This window comes from Pipistrellus hanaki (genome assembly GCF_964339955.1).
Source record: "Pipistrellus hanaki genome assembly, chromosome: 4".
Classification (NCBI taxonomy): Eukaryota; Metazoa; Chordata; class Mammalia; order Chiroptera; family Vespertilionidae; genus Pipistrellus; species Pipistrellus hanaki.
In genome coordinates, this window is record NC_140506.1 from 52,508,921 (window position 1) to 52,530,748 (window position 21,828).

The 21,828-nt window shown below is 37.8% G+C and overlaps 1 protein-coding gene across 10 annotated transcripts in view; it reads left to right on the forward strand.

Moving 5' to 3' along the window:
* PAM (peptidylglycine alpha-amidating monooxygenase) overlaps positions 1-21,828 on the forward strand; it is a 238,202-nt gene that overhangs the window by 206,555 nt on the left and 9,819 nt on the right. For all 10 annotated transcript variants that reach the window (XM_084881780.1, XM_084881786.1, XM_084881787.1 and 7 more), the window contains 6 exons: positions 9,213-9,329; positions 11,454-11,526; positions 12,442-12,652; positions 13,048-13,248; positions 15,177-15,292; positions 20,277-20,376. In XM_084881780.1, coding sequence (XP_084737906.1) covers positions 9,213-9,329; positions 11,454-11,526; positions 12,442-12,652; positions 13,048-13,248; positions 15,177-15,292; positions 20,277-20,376 — 818 coding nt within the window. The remainder of the gene's footprint in view (positions 1-9,212; positions 9,330-11,453; positions 11,527-12,441; positions 12,653-13,047; positions 13,249-15,176; positions 15,293-20,276; positions 20,377-21,828) is intronic.

Here is a 21,828-nt window from a genome sequence, read left to right on the forward strand (position 1 = left end):
GCTCCCTTTAAGCTTACCTTCACATTTCTAAGGAGAATAATCCTGAAAGCAGTTAAGAAATGGGCTGAGGAATTCTAAGACTTCAAAGGAAGTGTGTGAAAAGTTACTCTTCGACTATAATAACCGCACTTTGTTATTTCCCGATCCTGGGTGAAGCCTGTCCTAAGGCCGCTGGACTGGCCCTTTCCCTCGGACTGTGATGGCAAGTAGCCTCTAGGGACTGTGGCCGGAGCAGTTTGGCCACCACCCGCGTAGAAATGATCGGTACCCATTTTGAGATGCTGCCTGTTACATGGTTATAAACACATTCACATAAATTTTTTTTTTAAAGATTGCTCCAAAATTTAGCTGGTTATTTTAAATTTCCTGAGTAATGGATACCCATTTATGAATTTGTCTTATCACACATTTACATCAGAAGGTACATTTTTAAATATCTTATCAATTAAGTGGATCAGTCTTCTCCTTTCAAGAATACATCGGTAGGGTCCGGAACATGGAGGATCCACATGTGTACTTCGATGGTTCTTTTCCCTCGTTTTTTTTTTTTTTCAGAGATGTTGATTACTCATGCTAAACCTGCCGCATCACAGACACATGTCGATAGCTTTCTTTGTGCAGTTGAAGGTAGAGTGCAATCAGCATTTCAGAGTAGATTGGTCTCTTTGTTCCTGTTTAATTGTCCTTTCCAGTTGTCAGGCTTGAAAATGGGGCCGGAGAAAGAGATCATTTGCAGAGTTCAGAGGAAACAATCGGACTCGATATTCCTATTCATGCATCTCTCATACATCGTCTTAGCCATTATTGAACATCTAATGGTATTTAACATGTGCTTTTCAAGGCAAACCATTACTATTCATTGTAGCATATTCTTCATGTTAATGAACATTGCCAAGTTTTCTGCATGGATTTCTAGCCTCATTTTGTCAGAGAAGAAAATTGCGGCATCATTCCCTCCCATTGATGCTGTCTTAGCTGGCTAAAGTTGAGTTGGACAAAGCCCAATTTTCCATTTTAATGTTATATTTATTCCAGTTAAACAGCAGAGGCTGGACTAGCTTATTAGAAAAAAGAGAGTCAGTGAAAGGCAGCTTTGGGCGGGAGATGACACGAGACTTCGAAACAAGAACCACGTAAGAACATTATCTGTGACATGTGGTTCTAACTGGAAAACCGCTCTTTCCTGGCATCTAGCTTTCATCTGGATACCCAGTGTCATGTGTAAAGCAATTCCGGTGTCATTGCCAAAGCCCTGGTGTCTTTATCCTCATACATGGCACCAACCACGTGGTGGTGTTTAAAACGCAAGACTTCCTCAGAGCAGATGTGCTGGTTCAACTCGTTACCTCTCTGTGTCCCCTTTCTTCTTCATCTCTTCCTTTCAGGTGTGAGAATCCTTGTTCTCCCTCGTGCCCTCCGCCTCTCCCGTATTGCCAGTTGGCCTCTAGCACCCTTTGCAGTCGTGCTTGTGAGGAAACGCTCTCCCAGCTCCCAGCACTCTGCTTTCAACAACTGTTTGCTTTATCATTCATGAGGGGAATTAGGAGTGGATTGCTCTGTTCATTGTTAGGTTCTTTTTTTTAGAAAAATAGATTCGGATTTGTGAGCTCTGTTCTTTGAACAGTCACACATGATCACCCATCCTGCATACACAAGTCACATTATGTAAAATAAAACGGAGTACATAGTTTTTCTTCTCCCTTGTTAAGTATCCAAGGACTGTTACAAAGAAAAAAGCACTTTCCTGTAGAATTTATGTTGGGCTGGTGAGAGACAATGGAAATTTAAAATGGTGTGGAAATTGCATTCTTATTGCTACCACTGCTTGGATAGAGTAGTGATAAATCCTACATTAATTTTTCTTGGAGTCTTTCCTATGCTGAACATTCCTCATGTTCACAAAATTATAGGTTCCATAAGGCCAAGGCTTGCTTTCAACCAAAGCTAAGTACTCTATACACTCTGTGTCCCCTAATTTTTAGAAGGTTATTTTTTAAGTATCAGACAATGCTTGGAGTTAATGATAATCTCTAATTATACTTGTTACCCAAAGCTCCTTTGACATCATCACACCATCTGTCTTCACTATTACTCTTCATTCTCATCCAACATCCCTGATCAGCTCTTACTCTTCTACTTTACCATGCTGAATAAGCATAGCAACCAAAATCCTATATAATAATAGCATAGTATGCAAATTATCCCCTCAAACTTCCAGGAGTTTGACCAGGGGGTGGGACCAGCCAGGGGAAGGGAAGGAGTACCCAGTGGCCGCTGCCAGCCACTAGAGACCCTAGTAATAATAATAATAAACCAGTTAGTAATAATAATAATAAACCAGTTAACATCCTGAAAGATGATTGTCACTCCCTTTCTCAATTTGATTTCTATTTTCTTCCTCTCTGTCTCTTACTTTAAGAAGCTTCTTCCAGCTAAAATAGGAAATACCTATTACCAGCAGGGTGTAATGAAATTTTAAAGATCCTCTTGTCTGCCCTGGTGTTAGGGCAGCATGGCAGCTAGAGCTCTTTGATGTTTAAATGCTTCCCTGTAGGAGCTGGGTAGCTCCTGGCTCAGTAACAGCTGTTCCTGGGTTTCTGTCTTAAAATCACCCCCACTGTCAAAGAATCACTTCTTGACCTTTTATTTACCCAGCTGTGGTCAAAGGTCTACTGTGCAGGACTCACATCACGTACCAACTAAACCTAGCCATGTGTTTTACCCCTAATTTTTAGGTGTTAAAATTTGCTTTCTTTATATATTTTATTATTTCTTCACATGGAGTTGAAAGAGATCTCAGGAGTTGTATCACTTGCGAGTCTTTCTTTTACCAGTAAGAGAGAACACCCAACACACAGAAGCTTAGGGAAAGAAGAAATTTGTTAGTTTGCATACTAAATGAAAACTTCAAAGGTATGATGGCCCGAACAGTATCAATGGGATCTGTTTTTTAACACACTTTCTCCTAATTGGCTCTTTTCTTAGTCCCTGAGAATCCATTATCATACTAGTTACAGTGAAGATATGGTTTATGTCCCTGATAACTCAATAGAAAAATTCTTAAATTGAGTCTTTTAGCATTCTTCAGTCTGACTGAGCCATGTCTCCCCCATCCCTGAACCAGTCTTTGTAGGCAGAAGAATGAAATCCACTCTTTGGCTTAGTCTCAATTTTGTTGTTATTCTTCTATTCCTGGGATGTGAGAGTAGAGTTGACATCATCAAAAAATAATGGGCTGAGAGAGAAGTTCAAAATATTGGGTCAACTAAAGGAAAAATGAGGTTTCATTAGCACAAAATAGTGCAGCAGACATTGGGCACCCAGAATGGCACACATCCACCAGAATTGTAGTAATACCATGAATAGTTCCTCTCCAGCTCCCTGCCTAATGCAGACATCTCTTTACAAAATCTCCTGCAGTCAGCCAGTGCTAGCATTATTTCAGTGCCAAGAAATTCCCTAGAGATGAGACTTACTCTTCATTTACGGGACTCATCCAGATGTCATAAAGGTCTTCATTATGTTAATCTCAAATCTGAGTCCCTAACTCCATCTCATGGCAGCCTGATGCAGCATGAATTTACTCCCATTTACCCAGGGTGGTTATTTGCCTATTTGAAGACAGCCTTGTCCTCTGCAGACTAAATACCCCCAGACCCTCACCCAGTCTTGGTGCTGACATGATACTTTCATCTGAAAGGGCTCTGGTTTCCAAGCCCCTTAAAGGGTTTGGTTGAGAATTGGCCACAGCACCTCATGTAGTATCTGCTCAGCAATACAGTTATTTCCTTGATGTGATTGTAGGTATCTATTGCGATTGTATTCACTTTTCTTCAGCAAGAATATTGCCACCTTGTTGACTTGTGTTGGACTCGTAACATGCTAAGATCTCCAAATATATTCTATAAACTGTGCTCAAGTTTTTACTGGAAACTTATAGAGTGTTTTTTAAATGCAAGACTTTATTCCAGTTATATTTCACTTCAGTAGATTTAGCATTGCTTCAGTTTTCAGATACCATTTTATTCTTAATTAACCAGAGAGAGAGCTGTCCCTCCCAGCCTTGTTTGTATTAGATCTGCTGGATGAGCATGCCTGTCATATCTTTCTTAAATGTTGTTTATAAAATTTGAGTAGTCAAATGCTTGGTTAAACAAACGTTGTTCTCAAAGATTTAGTCTTCTGGGAATCTTCTTCCTCTTGCTCCCCAGATAGCTCTCAGTCCCTCTCTTCATCAATGCTTTAAAGAATTTTGACAAAATCAATTATTTCAGAAATCTATCCACTTCCTAACTTGCAGGAGACTTAGTTCAAGATTTGCCTCACTAGTTTTCTGGTGACTCATTCAAGATACCAGCTCGAGGTTCTGCAACTACATCTGCAAATTCTCTCATACCTTAAGAATTAATTGTGCCTGGAAAACAGAACTCAAAGTGACTGAGTGGAACCTTAGTGCCTTCCTATCTGAGAGAAAATTGTAAGGAATCTGCAACAACAACGTTTCCATTTCCTACCCTTTTCTCGAAGATTGCCATTTCCCATTTTCCTCCAGCTCCTTTCTTCCAGTTTTACACCCCTTCCTCTCATTCTTCTTGGTGAGTTAAGTTCTTCTGTGTCTCCCACATTTACATTCAATTTAATAGAGTACATTCCCAGTAAGAGAAGGCCACTTTTTTTTTCTTTTTTAAAAACAGACCTGGGTTTGAAACTTGGTTATCAATTCCTAACCTTGAGGCCTGCATCAAGACATTTGAACTCGCTAACTCTCAAGGTCTCTAGTCCAAAAACATAAGGTCTTTAATAGTGCCTTATTCTGTGAGTAACAAAAACCAGTGCTAAGTGACTCATCCCCAAGTGCCCGCCCTAACTGACCAGTCCCCACTGCCCTGATATCTCATCCTTTGTTTTTTTTGTTTTTTTTATTCCTGTCTGTGACATCTCTCCTGCTAACCCCATCAGGGCACCGAATAGTCACATTCTCTCCTCACGGGGATTTTTTGCAATGTGTATATATTCAGAAGTAAGTGGTTTTTTTTTAATGTAGTATCAAATTATACTCCATTTAAAACCTCTAGCCTTTGTATGGTATGTCTTTGCTTTCCTAACATTGAGGGTACATTTCCATTTAAATTCTCACTTGAAAATCTATGGCTGTTTCCCCAGCTTCTTAATTTATGTAATTACAACATTATATTTTATTTCTCTCTTCAGTTGCTATTATTTATTTTGTTTCTCTTAATTGGGATTGATGGCACAGAAGTTTATTTTCTCCTTACTCTAGTTCTTTCTCTGTATGACCACAGCAGAGCATTTCTTCTCGGCCTTATCTAAACTGTTTGATTAGCTGCTAATGTGCAAAATCATTAGTGGGGGATTCAAACTGCTAAAAATAAAGAGCTGATGAATTCTGGCCCACAGGCCACAGTTCAGTCTTTTCAGCTGAGTGCTTTTTCTTAAGAAGCAAACAAAGATCAGCAGCGCTCCAGGCATGGTGAAATGTGCAGGGTATTATTATATCCTGTAAAAAGTTAAATGTGGTTGAAATAAAGACTTCTCTGCAACACATAACCCGGGCTGGCTGCTTTAGAACACCAAATATGCACTTTGCTATAGCAACCCCGTAGCCAACTTTGTAGTTTGACATCTATTTGTGAGCTATTCAAAGGTTACCTTTCTGTGAATTATAACAGAATTTATAAACTAGTTTATTAGGCAGATTGTGTGTGTGTGTGTGTGTGTGTGTGTGTGTGAGAGAGAGAGAGAGAGAGAGAGAGAGAGAGAGAGAGAGAGAGAGAGAGAGAGAGAGAGATTTGTCATTTAAAGAAATATCAAGTTCTTTTCTTACTCTGTGTAGCTACCAGGGGGCAGCTGTTAGTTACATGGAACTCCTAGCATCCCAAGTGAAGGGATTAGGACTGGCCCACCAACCATTAGAGTGACTGAATGTTCCAGTTTAAACATATGGCCGTCTGTTAAAGGGTACCACAAAAGACTTTTAATGCAACAGTCAGGCCTGTTGTGTTCTGGTTAATTTCTTTAAGGCTGTAATCTTCTTAAGACTTCTAGAGTTTCATTATTTGCTTTTTACGTTTCTGAAGTAAATTGATATATTTAAATGATGCTAATATAAGTAGGATGTCATCTTTAGTTTTTGTTTTGTCATGTTTACTTTGCATTTTTTTCCCTCTGTTTTGAGAGGTGGTCTTTAAATGAACAGATTCTCTAAACAGTAAATTCAAGAACTTGTCTAATCACTGAGATCCTTAATGGATATAGCAGAATGATAGTAATACCATGAATAATAATCATAAAGCTATATACTGTAGGAAAAGTGGCTAGTCTAAAGCATCACATAAAATACCCTCTTTACACACTAATGACAGGAGGATAATTTATGGTAACCAAGAGTCTAAAAAAGCACACAAAGTAAATTGTTGTTACATTGTGATATGCTACTGAGAAAGATACCTTGATAAACTGAGAGATCTGATATTTTCTTTGTATCCAATTTTTTAATTAAAATATCTGATTTATTTATTCGGTAGCTAATTTAGTTTTATTACTTTTTTTTTCTTGGTTCCTTCATTTGCTATTTCACCATTTGCTATAACACCACCAACAAGTAAATAATAAAATGAAAGGGGATGATCCTCAGATGAGTTAGCTACTATATATTACCACCACTAGAAATTTGACATTTCTAGATTATGAGTAGAGATGCCCACACACAAATTGTGTTTATCACAGCAAAGCACCAATGACTTGATATATTTTTTCCTACACTTGTGGGCAGTACAGAACAGTGCCATTGATAAAGGATGTTTTTCCTCTACCTATTTATCAGCTACAACAGTTTCATTCCATCTGACTGACATAGGATATGGATCTGGGTTATTTATATTTCTTCCTTACCATAGCTTGGTTTCTTGGAAGTCAAGTTTAACATTTCAGGTTCTTGACTCTGAGAGACATGGCTTCCAGTGAGTTAAAGTTTACATTTTGAAATATTTGAGTGCTGGAGAAATAAGCTGGAGCTATAAAAATAATTTTAAGTTCGAGTTCAGTATCTATTTCTGGGGGAGGGGGTCTCCTTTATACTTTCTCCCATTCTATGAGGTGTACGAATGTCATTTCCTAAAATAGTAGGACCCTAGGACCAGAGATTTAGGACTGACGGTGACTATTTAAGTGAATGACAGGACAAACCAAAGGGGCAGTTATTTTCCACAATTATTGCAGCCCATTTCTTGAGGAAATCACAAGTAAAAGTATCTGGCTTTTTGTTCAGTTTGTCATTTTACAAATAAGAGATGACATTAGGTATGCTGAGGTCTTATCTGCTCTCTGTTTATCGGTGTTTACAGTTGGAGTGCACTATTACTACCAGCCAGCAGTGGGTCAGATCACTGTCTACATGTGCAATGATAGCACTTGTCAGAATTATGAATATATGGCAACTTTACATATTACTAACTCTTATGTGGGGACTAGTAATATACTAGTATATTCCATGCCCAAGCAAATAAACTGCAAGAATAAAAAGACAATTAGGAAATATAAGAGGGAAATCTAAATATAACCAGTGGATTTTATCAGTATCAGTATTGTGGTTATGATATTTATAATAGCTGTACAAAATGCTACGCTTGGGAAAACTGGGTAAAATGTACAAGGAATCACTCTGTATTATTTTTTAGAACTGCATGTGAGTCTACAATTATCTAAAATTTTCAATTTAAGAAAAAGGGAAACCATATTTTTAACTTCTTACAGACAGGGAAAGCATAGTTCTCACGTAATTTAGATTGCCATAGTGCCATTGCAAAGCACTGGAATATTTCTAAATAATGAAGAATATAAGACTTACACTGTAAGAGACAATAAATGAAGAGACTTCATCCTATTACACATGAATATGAAACAGCATGCTGTGAGTCTCAGATATGCTGAACTGATGTTACTGATGTTATCCAATCTCATGGTCAGATTGGGAAGAAATCATCATTGATACTGAACTTGGTACCTTTGTTCTCTAGAAAATTATTTATGATGTCTTTAGTATAAAAATTCATACTGAAAATACTTTCAGATATAGTGTAAACTTTTTGATATCTCACAGTAGTAAAAGAGAGCATTCATGTTTGCCCTTTACCAGACTTTCCTGATTTAATAACACCTTATGCACTACGAATAAAATGTCACATTTCAATTTAATAATGATCCCATGAATATCTTATAAAATCTGCTCTGTTAGTGATGTCACTTCTACTTCATAAATCTATGTCGATTTTTTCTACATATTGTTGTGTGGTTTTAACTATACATAATGGCATACGTAACCAGTATTACTTCAGTTTTAGGTTGACAAAGATGAATCAATACTTTGTACTCAATTGAATGGGTCATTAATAAGAACTACCTCAGGGACTTATTGTTATCTTTCAGGAAAAATATACCCAAAAGACTATAATAGTCAAGATGCTCACATAATTGTGTGATGTATATTCTTAATGGCAACAGATTATATTTTGAAATTTTTGTTCTACTGGGACTCTACATAAGTTCCATAAAAATACCAACCAACTGATCAACAGCTGTATGCAGATTTGAGCAGTCTAGTCTGTTGGTTTTCCAAAGTACCAATATGTCTCCATCAATATTTAATGTCATTCATATTTTTTTCATGTGATTTGTATGTTGTATCTATGGCTAGTACAATAGCAACCTATTTTTTATCACTACTCTTCCTGCTATCATTTATAATTCCTTTATCATCACAGAGAAAATTAAAGTAAGTTATACTTTCTTTTGTAATTTGAAAGAAAATAACTATTAAAGTAGTTTGAGGACCTTTTAAAAAATATTAGTTACTTTAAGAGTTACAGGTAATGTTCCTCAAAATCGTGTGCCCTTGAGTCACGTGGGGATGGTGTGAAGCTACACATTCAGATTCACTGGGACCTGAGACCTTGCATCTCCAGCAGCTCCCATGCTGCTCCGTGGCCATTCTGAGCAGCAGTTCTGCAAGCGGCTGCTGTGTGTGTGATCCAGGGTGCTGAACCGTCCAGGACAGAGTGAAGTCAGATACATCTGAGCTCTTCTTTTTACTCTTTTTACTCTGTATTTAGAATCTCAAGTAAATAGTCTGCATTCTCAAGCTCATTGACTTAGTTTATTTATTTATTATTCTAATGCTTTTTTTTTTTTTAAAGCTCTTTTGACAGCAAGTTTGTTTACCAGCAAAGAGGACTTGGGCCAATTAAAGAAGACACTATTCTTGTCATCGATCCAAATACTGCTGCAGTTCTCCAATCCAGTGGGAAAAATCTGTGAGTTGAAGTATTTATATTGTTACTGAGGCGAGTACTACATAGAGTGTTGGGTACAAAGGGCATCGCTGGGTCTGGTCTTGGGAAGAGTATGCTGTATAGCCATGGTGAGAAAGCACAGCTTAAGAAAACAGGAGGCTGTTTTACCCAGTTTGGCTCAGTGGTTAAAATGTCAACCCTCAGACTGAAGGATTGTGGGTTCGATCCTGGTGAAGGACACTCACATACCTCAGTTGCAGGCTTGATCTCTGGCCCCAGTTGGAGAGCCTGTGGGAGGCACCAATTGCTGTGTCTCTCTCATATCAATGTTTCTCTCTCTCTGCTCTCGCCTTACCTTCCACGCTCTCTAAAAATCAATGGGAAAAAATATCCTCCAGTGAGGATTAACAACAACAAAAAAAGGAGGAGAATAATTAGGCCATCTCATCTTTCAATTTCTAAGTAGCATATTCTAAACCCTGGTTGAATATTAAAATCACCTGGAAGCTTAAAAAGATTAGATTCACATATAGTCTGGGATGAGGCCTGGACATCAGAATACTTGTAAAACTCCCCAGATGATTCTAATAGGTAGTCAGGCTTGAGAGAGCCATGAATACACATAGCTGATGGAGTTGTGCTCAGCTACATCTGAAGATTTTTTTAAAAAAAATTATTCAGCAGAAAAGTGATATAATCAAACTCATTAAAGAAAAAAGGCATTTGTCTTTCAATCTCAAATTGAAGACTGACCAAATGTCCTTTTTATCTTTCCTTAGTATGCATAGGTAATTTGGCCTTGAAAGCCACTCATTATTTGATCTTATTCCTGGATGGCATTTGGCAGCCAAAAATAAAGTTGGCTGACACTTTATGGTCATGGGAAGAAAGGTCACCTGCTTACAGAGTGTCCTCAACCATTTGAACCTGGCGTCTTCAGGAACTGTTCCCTCTCCATCTGCTTGGGCACAGGGAGAGCCAGCTTCTTTGCAAGGCACGGAGCCACCTCTTTGAATGCAGCTGCTTATGGAGAAGGGCAATAATTAGAGTTTTATAGGATTCTAAGATTGTGAGTCAAGGAACAAATTCTAATACCAGCTCCACCACTCGGTGTGTCTGAACCTGTCTCCTTGATGCTCCACCCATTAATCAGAAACATTCTCATTCCAGAAAGGAATTCAAGAGGAGGGCAGAGCAATGGCTGCTACCGTAAATGGAGTTGGCTAACAGTGGCGAGTTATGTCAAAATCATATCATAGCTCTTACATTCAGTCACCAAAACAGAGATCTAGTTCAATGAATTAATATCATAGCCTTGAGTCATGAAAAAAAAAAAAAAAAAAGTGTAGTGCCAGCATGATGCTAAGGCCAGACGCTGACAAACAGCTTGGAGATTGTCCGATGTCTTTTGACCACACCATATTAAGATATTGTCCATGTATTTGTTAATTCCGTCCAAGTTCCTTAAGCCTGTGAGCTTCTATCCACATTAGTTTACAACTTGCTTACCCAGATCATCCCAATTGATTGTTAAATGATTATCCGGCACACCACTTCACTTTGCTTGGATGGGCACAGCCCATGTCTGCTGGAAGTTGTTTTCTGTGTGTTATACTTTAGTGTCTTTAGTAGGCACTCTTAAAGCTTTTAAGTCATATACTGATGTCCTATATTACTTCAGAATTACATTATCTTGCAGTGTATTTAAATGATTCAAACTATATAAATCAATTTCTATTTCTCTAGCCAAATTTGTTTATGTACATTTCTAAGATGTTAATATTTATGATCTTAGAACTTTTTCTTTAATTTTTTTCTTTAGTGATTAAGGTATTACATTATCTCTCCATTTCTTTCTCTACCCCCCACCACACTCATGCCCTCACTCCCCCTGTTGTCTGTGTCCATTGGTTAGGCTTATATGCATGCATACAAGTCTTTTGGTTGATCTCTCATATTTGTCATAAGGCTATCTCTTTTTATAACAAGTATTTTAATTTAACAATTCATTTTGGTCTTTTCTATTGTAATGCTGGTATACATTTATTAATTTATATTGTCTTTATAGGTTAATTACCAAAACATTCATCATACACATGCTTTGGAAATTAATTTATATTTTAGACAGTTATTCTTATTTTGCAGGTTTTACTTGCCACATGGCTTGAGTGTGGATAAAGATGGAAATTACTGGGTCACTGACGTGGCTCTGCATCAGGTAATTTATCTTCCATTTGGCAGTTATTCAAATACAAGATCATGAGGTATTGCTTTCAAAACGCTCTGCCTTACCTGCATCTTTCCTGTGACCCAGTTAGTTTATAACAAGAAAAAGGAGTGGCCCCATATCAAATATTTCTCTTAGAAGTTAGTGCTAGGAAAAGCTACTCGTAAATGATCAAGTCACCTCCTCCTTTGAATTGACAGGAACCTTAGTGCCAACCTCCTTCTTTGCTTCCACGTTTTCTTTGCTTTTCTCTGTCCTCAGGTCTTAGTTCTATTTCATTCCTTGTGCTTTCTATTTTCTTTTCTTCATCTTCACTAAATTGAAGACTAGGTCTCTGGTACCTTCATGTTTATGTATTAAATATTAAAATTCTGTCTTTTTTAAAATAAGTTATATTTCAATCACAGAATAGTCATAAGTTTTTCCCTTAGAAGCAAAGTTCAGATTTGATACCTGTTTTTAGAGTAGGCAGCAAAGAACTAGAGAAACTAGGGGGTTGGGAGGGGGCGGGGGGAGGGAATGCTAGAACTCAGAAGACATAGCTACCAGGGTCTTCAAGCATTATCTCAGTAAACGCTTATTGTTCATGTATTGTCCGGAGAGCATTGTAAGCTAAGGAAAGATAAGGAAGTGCATGGAATAGGTGTGGATGGAACAGGACATCCTTGTACTAGTCTTCATTCACTAATAATTACCTGGGTGACCTTGAACAAACTAATTAATCTCTATTCTCCTCCCTTATCTAATGAAGGAACTGACCAGTTGATTTCCAGTTCTTAAAAAAGTATCTTGTTTTAAGTAATTCTCTGGGAGCTTACACTCTAATTGCCTGTGCAAGTGTTCTTAGCCATGAGGGTGGATGTCAGTAATAACCATGCAATGAGGCTTTTGTTCCTGTTGAAAAAGGTGTTCAAACTGGATCCAAACAGCAAAGCAGGCCCTCTGCTAATCCTGGGAAGGAGCATGCAACCAGGCAGTGACCAGAATCACTTCTGTCAACCCACTGATGTGGCCGTGGATCCCGACACCGGAGCCATCTATGTGTCAGACGGTTACTGCAACAGTCGGATTGTGCAATTTTCTCCAAGTGGGAAGTTCATCACACAGTGGGGAGAAGGTACCAAATCAGACTCGTTGCCAATATCTGCAAGAACAGGAGATTGGTACACCTCACGTCCTTTAGGATGCCATTGTCCCCTGTAGTAGAGAAAACAGGGCCTCTGTATGCATCTACCTGGCGCATGCACGCGCTCACACACACCCCTCTACATCTTATAAGAGGAAAAAGAATACTTCTACCCCCAGATTTTATCTAAATAGAGAGTAAATATCTAATGTGTTGGTGGGTGATAGATATTAATGGAGTAAATGTATATACTGCTTTACCCTAGTTCCCCCCTGGTTCCAGATATTTAATGGTTTGCTGTCATGAATCTAGAAAACAAAACTATAGAGTCAGACTTTTGGTGCTATTACAGATTTATATATCTGAGGTTTTTCTGTGTTTTGTAGAATCTTCAGGGAGCAATCCCCAACCAGGCCAGTTTACTGTTCCTCACAGTTTGGCCCTTGTGCCTCATTTGGGTCAATTATGTGTGGCAGACAGGGAAAATGGTCGGATCCAGTGTTTTAAAACTGACACCAAAGAATTCGTGCGAGAGATTAAGCATGCATCATTTGGAAGAAATGTATTTGCAATTTCATATATACCAGGTATTTTACCTTAATTTATTTTTGTTTTTGTCATACTATACTCCGTTCTTAAAAAGTATTTGTCTTAGTATCATGCTCTTTTTCTTTTTTCTTAAAGGATTGAAGATACCTTATATATTAGATCTTAAAATAATTTTTAAACTGTTAGTTCATTGTAAATCAATTTCAACTGAAGTTTTATATGAATCTAATGAAGAACTCAAAGATTTTACTGTTTGCAATGGGTTAAAAATGTTTTCCCAAATATTGATTTTTATTTTTCCTTGATTATGATCATCTGCTCTAGTTAGTTATGGATTCTCACATCATCAACAGATGATATATGCCTGATAAAATCAGTATTCAAAATACCTCTGACATATTTTTTAAAAAGATGACCAAATTTTTTCATAAAGATAAATATGTAAAGTGAGGTTTATGTCTAAATGCCAGGAGGAATGACCAATAAAATCTGGAAATTTTTTCTCATTTGCAAAATAGATTTTCTTGACTTGAAGAAAACCAGAAAAAATTATCCAAACTCATAAAATAAGATCCACTTGATTCATAGTACAAGATAACTTAGCATAATCTTTCATTAAATAATGAATACTTAACATTTTGAAAGGATATTTAATTTCTAAAATATGCATATGATTTTGCCATAAGTTTTATTAAACATATCTATATTAAAGTAGCATTGCTATTTATAGCTATTGCTATAATGTTTATATTTTTATGCCTTTAAAGTTGCATATAGCTACTATCTCCCCAAGCAGCCTCCAGTTTATTTAGAACATGAAATAAAGGGGTTCAGGTGGTTGGGTAAGGAGCTAGTTTGCCTTACCATGGAATAAATAATAAAAAAGTGATAAAAGACTCTCATTAATATCCTTACAAAAGATAGTCTCATTTTTATTTTTATCTCATGGTTAAGGAATAAATTTGGCAAGACCATTGACCTAGTGAATAAAAACAAATCAAATGTGAAGAGAAAAACATCAGGAGAGAAGATGAGAGGAAATCTGATTAAAAACAGAATCTAAGCCAAAGATGATGTTTATTACAATTGGAATTCTCTTTACAATATTGCACAATAGTATTTGATTTTGACAATGTTGATTTTTTTTTTACTGTAATATGCTAAAGAACCCTTTTCTGAAATCCTTAAAGATAAAAATATCTTCAATAGTGATTTAGTGTTGTGCATATTTTAATTCTTTGAAAATGTAATTTTCATCATCTAAAGTACTTATTTAACCAAGACATCGTAATTTCTATTATTTTGGATAAACACTACTATACTAAGAAATAAAAGTTTCCTAAAAAGAGTATTCATTGAATTAATAAAAATAAAATGGTTTAATTTTTTAAATTATGAAAAATTTGTGTCTTTGGTAATCTGAAATATGCACTCACATTTTCAAACCATTCTTCTGCCTATACTATAACTTACTTTCTTAGCATATTTTCCTCTAATTCTTCTCTTAACTATAGCAGGAATTATGTAACTTTTTAAAAATCTGATACTCTAAAATGATTTGCTCAAATAACCTGACTCTTCCCAGTTTAGGATGCCTGTGATATCTATGTGTCTATACTTATATTTTTATATCATATATCTATATCTACATCTACATCTATCTCTAAATCAACATCTACATTTATATCTATATATATATTATCTATGTATTCCTGATTTCTACTGACTTCCTAAGTGGAACAGGCGTAGCTTCTTCTGATTTTCCATTACAAGGAGGTTATTTTCATAACCTGATCTTATTCTTACTCAGAAGATGTTTGCTAAGTGTTTTGTTTCCTACTTTGGTTGCCAGCTGTAGGGACCAGATTGACCCAATATTTATTGTTTGTGTGAATGTACATGCATATCTTTGAAGGCCAGTCTTATCCATATTTTAAAGAATAGTTAATGGAATATCTTGTCACAGGTTTGCTCTTTGTGGTGAATGGGAAACCTCACTTTGGGGATCAAGAACCAGTGCAAGGATTTGTGATGAACTTTTCCAGTGGGGAAATTATAGACGTCTTCAAGCCAGTGCGCAAGGTATTCACATGTAATGAGATAAAATTAATTTTTATGTGAGAGAATTAAAATGCAAACCCTAGCATTCAATTTATACTTGAATAATCTCTTAAAAGCTTGAAGGAGATGTAATCACTTTCTTAGGTAGGTTGGACACATTCTAATACAATGTTTTATTTAGAATAAATGTCCTATATTCTGATCAATTTCTTCAGCTGCAAATTAACACTGAACGCAGTTCTAAGGTTGTTAATAGACTCTGCATACAGTGGCAGGTTTAAATTTACTGTAGTTAGAATACCAAAAAAAGTAGGCTTTTCTGGTTTCATCCTAGTAGAGAAGATACCACAGTATGTTAAACTGTATTTTCATAGTTCTCTTAGATTCAACAGAAATCTTGTTTGCTTTTTTAGTACTATGACTACACTGAGCAACAATACTTGAAAATAGCAGTTCCTGGAATTTATTCAGGTCCTAAAGACTTGGCCTACATAAGAGACGAAAGGCTAGTTTTGGCTTCACAAATGGCTTACCACTATTTACTCTACCAATGTCTTTTACAATGATGGGAACTGTGCCCACTATCTTCTCAATTTACTTTCTCTGCATATGACCAAAATGATAAGAATGTTCACACACACTGCCTGAATATACTTGTGGTACCTCAGTTTTAGAAAATTCAGCCTGCTAAAATACTGCAGGCTGAATTTTTAAAACATATATAGATTTTATTTTTAAAAACATGTAAAGATTTATTGGGCTTATTTGGACCAAAATACAGGTATCATAAGCCACCAGATAAATTGCAACTCCATACTCATAATGCTTATAGTATTGTTTAAGATCAACTTTGCTATATTTAAAAAAAAATACTTTAAAATGCCTTGATATTTTAGAAATGTGCCTGTTAGAATACTGACAGCTAGTCTGGGGTTTATTAGAATTCTTTCTCAAGATATTTATTCAGTGCCTAATCTGTGTTAGGCATTATTCTATACACTAAGGATATAATGATGAACAAAACAGGACATCCCCTCTCACTCAAATGGAGTTTTAACAAGAGCTATAGAATCTGATTGGAAGCAAACTGAATCTGAACTAAAGATTCCAGTACAAGTTCCCTGTGTGGGTTTCTATCCTATATAATAAAAGCCTAATATGCAAATTGATCAATCAGTAGAATGACCTGTGGAACAACTGGTTACACTGACCACTAGGGGGCAGACACTCAACATATGAGCTGTCCCAGCCAGCTTACAGGCCCCAGAAAAGCCAAGGCAGTGCCAGCGAGGGCCCCCTGATCATCCTGCCAGTAACCCAACATATCAGCCCTGATCACTGGCCAGGCCTAAGAACCCTACCCGGGCACAAATTTCAGGCATCGGGCCTCTAGTTCATATATAATAAATAAAAGTTTTCATAGACATATTTCACCTGAAAAGCATTAAGGAATCAAATATCAAATCATAGTAGCTCTTCAGAAGGAAATTAATTACATTGATAACATATTTTATTTTATTGGTGTTTCAGATCCTTATTGGTTATCCAATCTTCATCATTTTGCCACTTTGAGCTAAATTTCTCTTATATACTAATAAAGTGAGAAGATTAACTTTCCTTTAGATCTTCATTTTGCAATATTTTGCCTTGATTTTTCTGTATCGGCCAGCTATTAACTTTTAATTCAAATATGCATCCTGAAATCAAAACTAAATGCTAAGCAAGAGTTAGATTCTAAATGAACCTTACTCTCACAAAAATGTGAACAGCCCTGAATTAAAATTTCAGAAAGCATTGTGCCCAAACACTAGCATTCATCAGACATTCGGTGATGAATGAGTCACTGTATATGGATCAGCACAGGAAACCTGAAAAGAGAGTCTAACTCCAAGGTGAAATTTGCTTTTTCTTTCAATAAACATGACTTGATATTACACCAGAATATAGAATTGGTTCTGTGTTGACTCAGTAAACTGAAAAATCAGTTCATGAACCTCTCTGAATTGTCACCTAATTAAGTTGTCATCACAAAGATTAAGTGTGGGTGAAGGAAAAAATGAGTTGTATTAATTCCTATATAAGAAGATATTCTTCCTTCAAGTCAGAAGTCAAGTTTTATGTAACGCGTGTATGCCTCTGCTCGTGCCCATCCATTACTTGTCTCTTTGTGTGTCTTGATTTTCCCTCTTCTATTACATTCTTCAGAGAATTTTTTTCTCCAACGTTTGATCTTCATTATGTCTATGCAGGGAAGCTGAGACAGAGGACAATAAATAAGATGGTTCTGTCAAATGGTGTCAAAAGCTATAAGGGCAAAGCACATGGTTGTCCCCCAAATTCTACACACACACACACACACACACACACATCAGAGGAAAGACTTATGATCCTTATTGTCTGCTTTCACACACATCCTTCAGGCTGTCTTTCTTTTTCTTTTTCTTTTCTTCTCTCTTCTACAAGGCAGCCCATGTGGAAAAGGAGGAAAGTGAACCCCACCCCTCCTTGCAAAACACCAACAATAATGACAAAAAAAAACCAACTCCAGTAGACCCAGATTTGTGTTATTTCTCTGAGCTAAATAATAGAGATTAAAATTTTAATATTTGAGCTGAAAGGATCCCACAGGTTAAATTACTTACCCAAAGCTACATAGTAAGAAGCACACCTGAACCTCAAACCCAGGTCTCTGGGACTGTGATTCACCTCCTACTCCCCTGAGGCACACATTAGTCTGCCAAGGGATGTTTCCAACCTCATCATGAACTTGGTGTAATTTCTTAGAGAATTGTTTTACTTAACATTAAGTAAGTTTCAATATCTTTTTGTGTCATAGCAAACAAGCTAGGTTATAGAAAACACAAAATCCTTAGGAGCATTTCAGGCAGAATAACAGATGCTGAGGGCGGTTGTCCAGGGCTTTGTCACCGGGTGGCCCAGGAGGATGCTGTCATCCTCTTTTTCTATTTCATTTCGCTGGGGAGGAGAACCTCCAAAGAAGCGTTTACAAAGCCTCGGTCAGAAGATCTTGGAATCTCTTAAACTCTGAAGTCTGAAAACTCACAACATCATTTTTTTCTTTCAAATGATGCAGAACAATAGGCTAGTTCATTAAAAAGCACCTGAGTGCTTCTGATCGCAGTAGTGGTATAGCCCCGAGGCGCCGCCCCCTACGCCTCCCCTGAACTCCTCCTGTGTCCCAAAGTATTTCTGACAGAACTCTTGGCTCCCTGTGTCAGTGTGAGAACAGATAGAGGCTTGCTGTTATTGTTGCCTTGAACTGATGACAAACTGTGTGACTTAGTGATGAACAGCTCACACATCCCCCCTCACCCTTATCACCACCCTCCCCCCCCTCCCCCCATTATAATACTTTCTACCAGAAAATCTGGAGCACTTTACAACCATATGTTTTGCAAAGCCATTTTTTAAAGAACATATTTTGGTATAGAAGAGGAACTGCCTATAATTTGCAAGTCGGTTGCCACCCATTAGCTGAACCCAAAATAAAGATGAACATTTAATGACAGGCTTGCTAGGTTTCAGCAAGGCAGCATTTTGATTTCTGGCTCTCTGTCCTTCTCGTGCACATTTGTCACAGCTCATTTAGTAGTATGAAGGATTGAGCCTCCTTGGCACTGCCGTCTCATTTTTCTTTTCATTGTGACAAATGGTTGCTGAATTTTAAAGCACGATAGTATCTCCAAAGCGTGTGTTCTGTCCTAAAGTGAACTGAGCACTGCAGTTTGCCTCATCAGTGCCGTTGTACTCAGCAAACTAGAGTGGGCAGATGCTGATTGGTAAGCCCACCGGTGGGATAATGCTCCTGTTCATATTCACGGGTCCTGTATTTGAGAGCTGTGCGCTCAGGCAGGCCTGGCTGGCCCCAAAGGCAAAAGCACCTTCAGGTCCTGCCGACTGGCAGCCACACGTCACCTCCTCAGGCCCCAGGAGGCAGAGGGAAGTGGCCACCGCACTTGCTTTAAGGCTGCTCTTCTAGAAACTGGGTGGTGACCCTGGGTCCACCTGAAAGTGTGGTTTCTACAAAGTGCTTCCCAGTCTCCTGTGTCCTCGGACTGAGGTTGTGATGATTGAAACGGAAATATGTCATGAAGAAAGACATAATGAAACACCAAATAGCTAAGTAGATACCAAAGCTGAGAAAGTACTGGAGGTAACACTCATCACTCCTTTGTTGCCTGAAGATATTGTAAACACTGGGCTTCAGAGTATAAAACTCAACACTGTTGCCTCTCTCCTGGTATACATCTTAGATATCACCCTGGCTGGTGTGGCTCAGTTGGTTGAGCATCACCCCATAAATCAAAAGGTCATTGGTTCAATTCCTGGCCTGGGCAAGTGTCCAGGTTTCAGGCTCAATCCCCAGTAGGAAGCTTACAGGAAGCAACTGATCTCTCTCTCTCTCTCTCTCTCTCTCTCTCTCTCTCTCTCTCTCTCTCTCTCTCTTTCATTCTCTCTCTCTCAAAATCAGTAAGAATATACTTAGGTAGAAAAAATCTAAATGTACTGAATCTTTAAAATGATTTCTCTAATCAGTAATATATAACTAGTTTTTAAGGTAGCACACGATAATTTGACTGGGATAATAGCCAAAACTTAATACCTGATCTTTTTGACTTGTATAGATTTAAATGGGCAAATTTGATAGTTATTAAAATAAATATAAATAAATGTGTAGATATTGCAACACCAAGTAATCAACACTGTAAAAAGAGGTTCTACTTGTCCATGTTCACTCTTTTAAAGGTGTGCCTGGCAGAGTCAGGGCCCCGAGAATGAATGAGTGACTCCCTTTGGCCCAGAGTTGCTTTGATGGGAATTACTGGTTTTGGTTTTGCTTGTGGTTTTTTGTTTTTGTTTTGTTTTGTTTTTTGGTTTGAGTAATATGCTCATGTTTTGTTGGGTGGTTTTGTGGGGTTTTGCCTGTTTATGGAGAATCCAAGTACGGGCATGCCACCCTAATATGTGCTTCTTGTTTGGGCAGCACTTCGACATGCCTCATGACATCGCTGCCGCTGAGGACGGGACTGTGTACGTTGGAGATGCTCACACCAATACCGTGTGGAAGTTCATCACAACTGAAAGTATGGTTTTAGCAATAGTACGGTGCATATTTCCCCCTCAGTTTTATTGCTTAAAAAACACGTGAAAAAAATGTGTTTCTTTCTCTTTTTATTGATAGGTGTGGGAAGTCAAGGTATAGGTGGTAGTTGTTTGGTATTCATTTCAGGAATTAAATTTTTTAAGTGGAAAGAGACTTTTTTTTGCTGGCAGTTGTCCCTCTGTTTCCACAGATATTCCACAGGAAATTCTTGATGCCTGAAGTAATGTCTGCCGCACTGAAAGCCAATGTTAATTCCAACTTCTCTCCAGAGGGAGGGAGACGGCTTTGGCAAAGCAGATGGGCTGACTAGCTTCCACACAGGCATCACTCCCCAAGTGACTCTTCAGCTCTCCGTGGCTGCAGAGCACCTAGGAACGCCAGCGTCCGTGTCAGACACACATCATTCCAAATAAGAGGCGCTCGGCATTTTTCCTTTAGGCTTCAGCTTACTCACAATTATACACCGCTGTTTTCATGTAGCTCAAAAGTATGTATGGGACAGAAGAGTTTCTCTGTCAGGATCAAGAAAGGAGTATGGGGGGGAGGGTTTCTGATTGCAATTTGGACATTATTTTTAATTCTTAGAAAGCATACTAACCTAGCCTCTGATATCAGACTAATAAAACATAAGCTTTCTAAATTAAAAGCACGAAATGCTTTGTAAGTCACAAACCTTAGTGTCCAGAAATCCTTTTAAAATATGGTAGGGTCTAAACAAGTAGGAGAAGATGGAATTAGGGAGAAGAACTGATAAATTTGAGGTATCAGAGCTGATACATTTGTGGTATCAGAGCTGCAACAGGCAGCTTTAGACAGAGAAATAATAAGGAAACATGGACTTGATGGAGATAGGAAATGCTAACTAAAACAGGGAAAAATGCAAATTATAACAAGGGACAAAAACAAGTGATAACAAAGAAATTGGGTACCTTGCAGGTCTTGGACCCCAAGTAGATTTGAGAACTGCTGTCTTCAGAATTATCCTTTGAGTAGCCTTTGCTGGTTTTGTAATAAAACCCGTTAGGGCTGAGTGCACCGCGGTGCCCAGGATGGTTCCCCTCTCGCAGCAGCTTCCCATCCCCCTTGCAAGTACGGCTCCCACCACCTGCCTCCTCAAGAGGAACCAGAAGGTGTGGGCAGACAGGAGAGCAAAGAGAGATGGATAATTCCCAATCGCATGTCTGAGCCCAGGTTTTCTTCAGAATAAAGAAATAAATGAATACCTTTCAAAGTGGAACAGACTTTCAGAAACCTAGCCAATATCTCCACTTGGCAGATAGGAATGTGCTACTTGAATTCAGTAAGATTCCAGTTTAGGCTCTTCATATCATCCTCATAGTTAGTGCTCAACAGAGATGTATATCTGAGTCACTGGGGGAGGGTTTTTCAAAATACACATGGTCGCACCCCACTTGAGATCAACAGAAAGAAG